Source organism: Salmo trutta, chromosome 4, assembly GCF_901001165.1.
Source record: "Salmo trutta chromosome 4, fSalTru1.1, whole genome shotgun sequence".
Lineage (NCBI taxonomy): Eukaryota > Metazoa > Chordata > Actinopteri > Salmoniformes > Salmonidae > Salmo > Salmo trutta.
In genome coordinates this window covers 51,246,189-51,256,627 of record NC_042960.1, presented here as the reverse complement: position 1 = coordinate 51,256,627, position 10,439 = coordinate 51,246,189, and the positions used below count along the sequence as shown (strand labels likewise).

Here is a 10,439-nt window from a genome sequence, read left to right as displayed (position 1 = left end):
CTATAGTAACAGCGTATTGCCTCACAATTGAAAATCATATTCCCAAAGGAGTTCCTGTCCTTAATTGTATGTATAATTCAAACTGGAACATAATTGACATTTAACATTGAAATTGTAATCCAACACACTCATTGGTGACATTGACATTAGTCATATAACTTAAGTACATTGCTTTCTACTAATGGGTGACATTTAAAAACGACTTTGATTTTGCTGATGGTAAATTCTATCATATTTTTCTTTGACGTAATTACGTCAATTTGATGTGTGATATTGGACAGAGTGTCAGAGTTCTCTCTCAGCCCTGGCCTCTGTGTCACTCACACTGATCCAGTCTTTGAGGCATGAATCAGGCTTTTTGAAACACCCACCTGGCTGTCAAAGTCATATAAACGTCACTTAGTCAATATCTATTTTGCTTCTCCACTATTGAAGTGGTCGCCACGTTTGATTTAAGCCATCGCTGAAAGGGTTTTCAATGAAATTGTATAAAATGTACAAACACACGCACACACACACATAGATCATTCATAAGGGTTGTTGTTACCCAGTATGTAAGTCATACATAAAGTCGATGGTTGTTACATATTTACAACTTTACAGGGCTTACAAAATAAATAAATACATATTCTAATCTGTACACTAGATGTCACTGTTGCTGCTGACAGTTAACGGTGACATGTATCATGTTCATGCCCCAATTTCTTTGTGTCAGAAATCTATTGTATCTTTCAGGTAGGAACATGCTTTGAAAAAATGTCTACAATGTATCAAATTATTTTACGTTTCTAGTTTATACTCCATTTATTTTCTTTCGGGGGGATTTCTGGTGGGTTTTCATTTTCCAGATATTTGTTCTTTTAGCAATGATCCTGAAACAAAACACTGTAGAGGTAGCAAAAATATAAAAGGTTTCAACCTTCTAGATTAATTTCTTTGCATTATGTCTAATGCTTAATAGATTGTTCAAAACACCTTCCTGAGTTCCAATTCATATAAGGAAATCAGTCAATTGAAATAAATTCATTCGGCCTTAATCTATGGATTTCACTTGACTGGGCAGGGGCGCAGCTGGGGAGTCAGGCCCAGCCAATCAGAATCAGTTTTTCCCCACAAAAGGGCTTTATAACAGACAGAAATAGTCCTCCATTTCATCGGCTGTCCGGCCCTTGGTCTCAGATGATCCCGCAGGTGAAGAAGACTGTTATAGTGTGGACACTATATAAATAATTACATGGTTATTATTGGCATTAACCTTGACCTTTCCCCTTTGATGATGTCATCACCAAGAGTGAGTTCTGTGCAATGTGATTCTACCACCGACTGAGTGGGCTATATAGTTCTGTTATATTTGTACCGTTTGTACCTGGCAATACACCTTTAGGTTTGGGTTGAAAGTAAAGGAAAGTAATATCGAAATGCGTGTGGCCATTCCTTGTCAAGTTACTACACCTTTTTGGCGACGAGGATAAAACTTTATCAACTTGTACAGGGCGAGTTAGCTAGCTAGCTTAATGAGCGACGGAGAGCAGGTGCCACTGGACGGAAACGCCGACGGGGACAATCAGCAGCAAGTGCAAATCGCTAACGAGGATCAAGGACAGGTTGGCGTTATAATGGCAATGTTTGGGACTATCACTGAGTTTGTGGAAGAGAACGAAGACTGGACGGAATATGTGGAAAGGTTGGGACACTTTTTCTTGGCAAATGGAATCATAGATGAGGCTAAACAGCGCTCTATTCTCTTGAGTGTGTGTGGGGCTAAAACCTACAAGCTAATGAGGAATTTGGCTACACCACGGAGACCGGGAGAAATTCCTTTTGGGGATCTAGTTGCTCTCGTTCAGACTCACCACAATCCAAAGCCTTCAGTGATTGTCCAGAGGTTCAAGTTTAACGGCCATTTTCGGAAAACAGGTCAGTCTGTTGCTAACTTTGTTGCTGAATTACGGGAACTCTCTGAACATTGTGAGTTTGGGGCTATGTTAGAGGACATGCTCCGTGACAGATTAGTCTGTGGCATTAATGAGGACAGCATACAGCGCCGGTTGCTTGGGGAAGCCACACTGACTTTCAAGAGGGCATTGGAACTATCTCAAGGGATGGAGATGGCCGCTAGTAATGTGAAAATTATTCAAAAGGCCAATAGTGAAAGTTGTGCAGTGCATCAGGTGACAAAAGAGGCGGCAGGAAAAAGGGGAAAAGCAGTGGAATGTTTCAGATGTGGAGGGACACATTATGGTAACAACTGTAAGTTCATGGAGACTGTCTGTCACAATTGCAACAAAAAGGGACATTTAGCAAAAAAATGCAGGGGTCCTAGGAGCAAGCCAGAGGGTGGGCGGACTGGGCTGGGCAAGTTCACAGCACCAAAGCCTCAGTCAGCAGCGCACCACCTAGAGAGCACAGAGGAGGAGGACGAGCATTGTTCCTACAACATGTTTAATGTGAGGGAGCCGCGCGCAGAGCCTATTTATGCTACAGTGGAGGTAGATGGAAAGCAGATGAGGATGGAGGTTGACACGGGGGCCTCTGCCTCTGTCATAAGTGAGGAGACCTACAAACAAAAATGGGGCTCAAGACAGGTTTCTGCCCTCACACCGGCAGGGATCAGACTGCGTACGTACACCGGGGAGACCATACCATTGCTTGGGGCTCTAGAAGTGAACATTGCATACAACAGCCAGGAAGCGAGAGCACGGCTCCTGGTGGTGAAAGGGAATGGGCCTAGTTTACTAGGGCGTGACTGGCTAAACAAAATACAACTGAGCTGGGGTGAGATAAAACACACCCGAGTGACTGAGGATGTCATTCAAAAATACCCAGAGATTTTCAAAGAGGAACTGGGCACACTGCAGGGCACTACAGTTAAGCTGTTCGTGGATCCTCAGGCCGAGCCTCGCTTTTTCAAGCCCAGGACAGTGCCTTACGCCATGAAAAAGAAAGTGGAAGATGAGTTGGAGCGGCTGCAGGAAGCAAACGTCATTACTCCCGTTCAGTTCTCCCGCTGGGCAGCTCCTATCGTTCCCGTTCTGAAAAGTGACGGCACGGTGCGTATATGTGGGGACTACAAACTCACCATCAACAGGGCCTCTAAGCTAGACGCTTACCCGCTGCCACGGGTGGAGGACTTGTTCGCGACACTGGCAGGAGGCAAGACGTTCTCAAAGCTTGACATGAGTCACGCCTACCAACAGCTCCTCCTGGACGAGGACTCAAAAGAGTATGTCACAGTCAACACGCACAAAGGCTTGTTCAGGTACAACCGCTTGGTTTTCGGAGTGGCGTCCAGCCCAGCCATTTTCCAGAGGACAATGGACAATCTGCTGCAGGGGATCCCTCATGTAGCAGTGTACCTGGATGACATCCTGGTTACAGGGGAGACGGAGGAGGAGCACCTCCACCATCTGGACCAGGTGTTAAAGAGATTCTCTGAGGCAGGGCTGCGCCTGAAGCGTAGCAAGTGCACATTCCAAGCACAGAGTGTGACATACCTAGGTCACAAGATCACAGCGCAGGGTCTGTGTCCTGTGGAGGACAAAGTCAGGGCAATCAAGGATGCTCCAAACCCCAAGAATGGGTCAGAGCTCAGGTCGTTCCTGGGCATGGTGAACTACTATGGGAAGTTCCTCCCTGAGCTGTCAACAGTGTTGGCTCCACTTTATCAGTTGCTCCACAAAGACTGTAAATGGAAGTGGGGGCCAGCACAAGAGAAAGCTTTCAAGGAAGTGAAAGCACTACTACAATCAGCACAACTTCTGGTTCATTTTGACCAAGACAAAGAGATCATCCTGTCATGTGACGCCTCACCCTATGGCGTCGGGGCAGTACTCTCTCATCAGATGGAGGACGGGTCAGAGAGACCCATTGGATTTGCATCACGTACGCTGACGAGTGCTGAGAAGGGTTATTCACAGTTAGACAAGGAAGGTCTGGCCATAGTCTTTGCTGTGAAACGCTTCCATCAGTACCTCTACGGTAGTCATTTCACCATATGCACTGACCACAAACCACTGATGAGCCTTTTTAGTGAATCAAGATGCATTCCGCCCATGGCTTCAGCAAGGTTACAGCGTTGGGCCCTGACACTGTCGGCTTACCAGTATACGATAGTGTATAGAGCGGGGAAGGACAATGCAAATGCAGACGCGCTCAGCCGTCTCCCGCTACCAGAGATGCCTGCCACAACTGTGGTGCCTCCCGAGACAATTTTCCTAATGGAGAGATTGTCAAACTCACCTGTGAATGCCAATCAGATCAAACAGTGGACAGACCGGGATCCTATCCTGTCCCAAGTGAAAAGATTCCTGATGCAGGGTTGGCCTCCTGTCATAGAGGATGATGGACTAGGACCTTACGCAAAGCGCAAAACGGAGCTGAGTGTGCAGGATGGCTGCATACTCTGGGGGTCCAGAGTGGTTGTTCCACCCCCTGGCCGTGCACAAGTCATGGATGAGGTCCATGAGGCTCACCCGGGTGCCTCCCGGATGAAAAGTTTAGCCAGATCTTACATCTGGTGGCCTAACATGGATCAGGAGGTAGAAGACAAAGTTAAATCATGTTCTGAGTGCCAGATCAACCAGAAGATGGCGCCGCCCGCGCCACTACATCTGTGGGAGTGGCCTGACCACCCATGGTCTAGGCTGCATATAGATTTTGCAGGCCCTTTCATGGGTCACATGTTCCTTGTCATGGTGGACGCACACTCCAAGTGGCTGGAGGCGCACATCATGAGCAACATCACAGCGACCACAACCATCGAAAAGCTTCGGCAGGTGTTTTCAACCCATGGTCTGCCGGACTCTCTGGTGTCCGACAACGCAACAACGTTTACCTGTGATTTGTTCCAAGAATTCATGCGGAGAAACGGGATCCGCCATGTCCGCAGCGCCCCGTTTCACCCGGCCTCAAACGGCTTAGCGGAGCGGGCTGTGCAGACACTGAAAGAGGGGCTCAAAAGGATGACTGGGGGAACCATCACTACTAAGCTCTCTCGGTTCTTGTTCCAGTACCGCATCACGCCACAAACAACAACAGGACAGGCTCCAGCGGTGATGTTAATGGGCAGAAGGCCAAAAGCTCACCTGGATCTACTGCGTCCGAACATCAGAGCACGAGTGGAACGGAAGCAGGAGAAACAAAAAGAGAGACATGACCACCACGCAAGGGAGAGACAGTTAAAACCCAATGACACTGTCTACATCCGCAACTTCACAAGCAGCCAACGCTGGTTGCCAGGTATCATTCTGAGTCAGAGTGGTCCCGTCTCCTTTGTGGTCAAACTGACTGATGGTCGAGTCATGCGCAGACACCAGGACCATCTCCGCCTGCGCTATGACAAAGACAAGACCATGTTTTCAGACGGAACAGCTGTGGGTGGTAGTATACAAGTTGAAATCCCACAGGAAACAGCATCTGAGGAACAGGGGCATTCAGTGGTTCCAGCAGAGGGTGATGGACATTCTCTCACAAACACCCAACCCGCTCCTGTGCCCTCAGACCCAGCTCCACTGGGACATGCCTTACCTGTGTCTCGTAGCACACCAGGAGTACTGCGCAGATCACAGCGTAGTCACAAGCCTCCTGAAAAACTAACTCTGTAGTTGAGACTGAGAGACTCGTGGTGTTAGTGTTTGTTTGGAGCAGCAGACCTAGTTGAAAAGAAATAAGGACTGTCATTTTATTGTTGTTGTTTTGGTTACATTTACCGTAACACCAGCAGAAGTTCTACAGTGTGGTGTAGTAAGGAGAAGAAAACACTAATGTGGTTTACTTGTTAACTTTATGTTTTCCTTACAGGGGGGGGATTTAAATTGAGGGGGGAGAAGTGTTATAGTGTGGACACTATATAAATAATTACATGGTTATTATTGGCATTAACCTTGACCTTTCCCCTTTGATGATGTCATCACCAAGAGTGAGTTCTGTGCAATGTGATTCTACCACCGACTGAGTGGGCTATATAGTTCTGTTATATTTGTACCGTTTGTACCTGGCAATACACCTTTAGGTTTGGGTTGAAAGTAAAGGAAAGTAATATCGAAATGCGTGTGGCCATTCCTTGTCAAGTTACTACAAAGACGCATGCCCTGGGCTGGCGTGGTTACATCTGGTTACATGTGGTCTGTGGTTGTGAAGTCGGTTGGACTTACTGCCAAATTCTCAAAAATGACATTGGTGGCTCATGGTGGAGAAATTAACATTAAATTCTCTGGCAACAGCTCTGGAGGACATTCCTGCAGTCGGCATGCCAATTGCACGCTCCCTCAAAACTTGAGGTATCTGTGGAATTGTGCTGTGTGACAAAACTGCATATTTTAGAGTGGCCTTTTATTGCCCCCAGCACAAGGTGCACCTGAGTAATGGTCATGCTGTTTAATCAGCTTCTTGATATGCCACACTATTTCAGTTCATGAAACATGGAACCAACACTTTACATGTTGGGTTTATATATTTTTTCAGTATATTTAGAAACGTCTCAAATTCATCAATGCATTTAAATCAGTAACCGTTAATCTTATTCATATACACATTTAATTGATTTCAAAGATGTAGAATCCTACACATAACAAACCTTGACATGGTCCTTACATTTTCTGTAATAGCATCATAACAAACTTTGAGAAACCTCAGAGAGATAACCAATACTTAAATTAATACATCTTAAGATCTCTGAACCAAGACAAACATTTGTTTATGTGGTTGTATAAAATGTCTTAAACTTAGTTTAGTTCAGATCACACATAATATGATATTATCCCTGAAAAGGATGACAAATGTAAAGTTGTAGGTTATATAAACGAACTCTACAAGCCCTTTACCCCTAAAATGCTGTGGTTGTGATTCAGCCCTACATCTAATGAAAGCTGTATTTTTGGGGTTGAAATAATCTCCATTCTCATCACTACAAAGACAATCACGTTATTATACCAAAACACAGATATATACAAAAATGTTTCATAAAACATGATGTGCAGAGAATATCCATGCATATATGGACGCAAATAACAGATGAGTGCATTGATCAATTCACACAAAATGCATGTAAAAACATACACACATTAATTCTTGTTTAATTCTTTAACACGTGCACACCAAACATAATATGCAAACCTCGAACTTGATGACCTGAGTGGCATTGATTCTGCTATCATATCAAATAAGAAGCAATCTTATGATTTGCAACCATTTCTCAAAACGGAGTCCCTGCTAAGTAAAAAGAAAGACACTGCATTTTACACTTTTCCTTGCATGGCACGAAATAGCACATTTCATCACCAAGCCATCAAGTTGTCTCTTGTAGAAGTTGAACATTCTCTAACATCTTTTCTGAGTCTTGATGGTTCCTTTCAGGACGATGTAAGGCAAGCCCAGGACACAGTTGTCACTGGGCCAGTACTGAAGGCCTGGCAGGGAGTAAGGTATCTCATAGTTGGCATCCAAGTAGGCTATCAGGGTGCTTGCGTAGGCTACAGCGATCACAATCAGAATGTGCCTAGAGGGTGAATAGACACATGTCAGTCTGTTCATGATTATTCACAACATCAAATAGAGAATATTATATCTAACTTCTGTTCACATCCTATCCCCTACTTTTATCAGATGCCATGCAGGTAGCAGAAGTTGAGCTTTTGCCAGAGGATGCATCCGAAACAGTCACTGATCCAGTAGATGATTGCCATCCCCCACAGGCCAACACCAGACCATCATCACCGTAGCACCTATTGGTCAGTACAGCTGTGAGTGGGGAAAATAAAGCAGAGCGATAAACACAGAGAGAGTGAGAGCATGAGCAAGAGAGGAACAGAAAGCAGTTATCAGACAGTGAACTGATGGAGTGATAGAATGTGCACTGGACAGTAATGTACAGTACAATAATGAGAGGTATTGCCTTACATCCTCATCTCCAGACCCAATGAGTAGGTGATGTAGAGGGCAAGGCAGTTGAGGAAGTAGGCGTTGGCAGTGGGTTTGACAAAGGAGCACAGGGTGGGCCCTTTTTATAGTTCAATTGGGATTATGTTCACACTCTCATTAATATTGCATTCATCTTTTCCCACCCTTTACTTTAATATTAACACAGTGTTAATGGGAGAGTCATTCAGAAAGCTAGGAAGCCCCTCTCTCCGACTGGCTGGTGAATATAGCATACTGCAGGCTGCTCCTGGCCTGGTTGTCAGGCTCCTGGCTTAGCATGGCTTCTGTTTCAACCTGGCGTGCCCCATAAAAATATCCTGTCATTGTCTCCTGCCTTATTAACAGCCTACAGTACGTACTGCTGTTTGGTCCATACAGAGAGAACAACCGCATGATCCTGTAGCAGGGAGATCTGAACACACGGACGCTGCCCCATGGTTACATTGAATAGAGACAGGAAGGTGAAACACCGTATATCCTACTTCCAGTATTCACAGATAATGTTTTGGCTGCAGAAACCTTGAGCAGGTGTTATGGTGGCCAACCTGTCGTTGATGAAGCATGGGAATACCCTGAGTGAGAACCAAAGGGCGTAGCAGAGCCCCAGCACCCACAGAATGGACTGCTCATCCAGCATCTGGCCCATGAAGCTCAGGGTCATGTGGAAGTAGGCAGAGAAGAGACCTGTAGGGAGGGGACACACATTGATACCCAGTTCCTAAATGGCCCCTAGCCCCGGCCCTACCCAGTATCTAAAGCAGACCGATGAGGGCACCTTGGGAGTGAAGTTATAACTTAATGAAGGTTGGCCTGATGTTTAGAGAGAAGAGTGGACATCATCATCATGATCCAGACCAGGTGTACAGCCAGGTTCCTCTCCCTGGCGTAGGGGTGCAGCAGGTACAGCATGATGGGGGAGATCACGAAGAAGATCAGACTGCTCATCTGGAGAAACAGAAAGGAGTGTTCTAAAAGAGGGATTCACAATGTAATGCAGTGAGTGATGTACCTGTCCACCTCATCCATCATCATTGTGGCCATAAAGGATGGTCCTCCTCAAACAAATAAAATACAACAATACATTAGACAAGTGCACAGCAATGGAGTTTTAAAAAGGCACAGTAGTGTATATCTCAGCTGGATATTGTAAGAAATAAATCATGTTCACTTACAGTGTACTTCAGAGTGCCTGTAGTTCGCCTCACACCAGTCCAAATCTGAGCTTTCATAGGAGAACACATCTTCTCACTAGGGGAGAAAGAAAGAATAGAGGAAGACCATTCAGGCCATTATTTTCTGTTACTTTCAGAGTTTCCAGCATACACCACAGTGTGACTAACAATGCTGATCCACTTTTTGAAGACTTCATAACAGGGACTGGCTCAAGTGAAATGTCTGTTGTCTATTTGTCCCCCGTTGAAAATATAAGCAAATATCCAGGTGTGGGTGCCTTGTCATGGGCTTCTTAAACCACAGTCACCAAAATGGATGCTTCAGTGTTGCTCTTGTTGTTCTGAATGTCACAATCCAATTATAATAAAGATAAATTATATTAGCTATTGTTGTTCAAAGATTATATTATAAATAGATGACAAACAGAGTAGGAAGGACTGTCAATGCACACTGTTCTGCTTCAACCATCCATACAGCAATCATGTGATGCTCTACAATTAGGTTTGACCCAAAGCAAATATCACCTTATCACCATGTATGCAAGTAGGTTGCAAGTAGATTGATTGTAAGTAGATTGCAAAAGACCTTGCATCGACAGAGTCAATAATACAAGTCATCATCATGAAATTGTCATCAACAAAACACTTGTCACCTCTGGTTATAAATTATATTGACAACAAAACAGCACGTGATATATGGAATTGTATATGACCACCATCTCAGATGACTAGATAAAATCGATATAGAGCTTACCTCCAATTTTGTAATCCAAACACAACTACTTTCTTCTCCAAGTGGCAGGTGGATTTTAATAGGGGACAGAATTCTCCCGATCCAGTTGCACTAGTCTTGACTGTGACTTCACGCCCTGGTCTGGCAAGAAATAATATTGTTAAATTGACACATCCCGGTGCCTTTGCTATATTACAACCTGTCAGTTCAATTTAGGCTTTAAATTGAATGGAAACCAAATGCGCATGGGTAAGCTTTACTCATGAACGTAAAACCTGATATCCAAACTTCGCAACAGGCAACGCGCTGTGATAAAATAAATATATTACTAAAACCTACAATATTAAAGCATTAAGTCATTCCTTATTGGGCATCGTTTGAAATTATAGTAAATACACATATATGCGTAAATGGCAAAAGCTGCGGCTATTCATATTCTCAATGGGCCAGGTGTACCCGCGGGGATGGCACAAGCGCATGAGTGTGCTACATTGGTCCGATGTTGTCATGCCCTTTGCTTTTGACGGACGGCATAGGTAGCAAATCGTTCGTTACCCGCGTGTTTGCCATTGTATTATTAATTTATTCTAGAAGCAAGAAGATTCCTGACAATGTTG

General features: G+C 44.6%; 2 protein-coding genes across 2 annotated transcripts; one reads left to right on the top strand and one right to left on the bottom strand.

Moving 5' to 3' along the window:
• Positions 1-1,441: 1,441 nt before the first annotated feature.
• LOC115192552 (uncharacterized protein K02A2.6-like) lies at positions 1,442-5,330 on the top strand (the record flags this gene model as incomplete). The annotated part of the gene is made up of 1 exon (XM_029751182.1): positions 1,442-5,330. A coding segment is annotated over exon 1 (3,816 nt), but the record flags the coding sequence as incomplete, so codon positions are not given.
• Positions 5,331-7,073: 1,743 nt separating this feature from the next.
• Positions 7,074-10,086, bottom strand: LOC115193043 (alkaline ceramidase 1-like). The gene is made up of 7 exons (XM_029752030.1): positions 10,083-10,086; positions 9,090-9,158; positions 9,038-9,054; positions 8,753-8,862; positions 8,400-8,606; positions 7,897-8,001; positions 7,074-7,495 (listed from the first exon to the last, which is right to left on the bottom strand). The coding sequence occupies exons 1-7, from the start codon at positions 10,084-10,086 to the stop codon at positions 7,318-7,320; spliced, it is 690 nt and encodes a 229-aa protein (XP_029607890.1). The 3' UTR covers positions 7,074-7,317.
• Between the last annotated feature and the right edge of the window lie 353 nt (positions 10,087-10,439).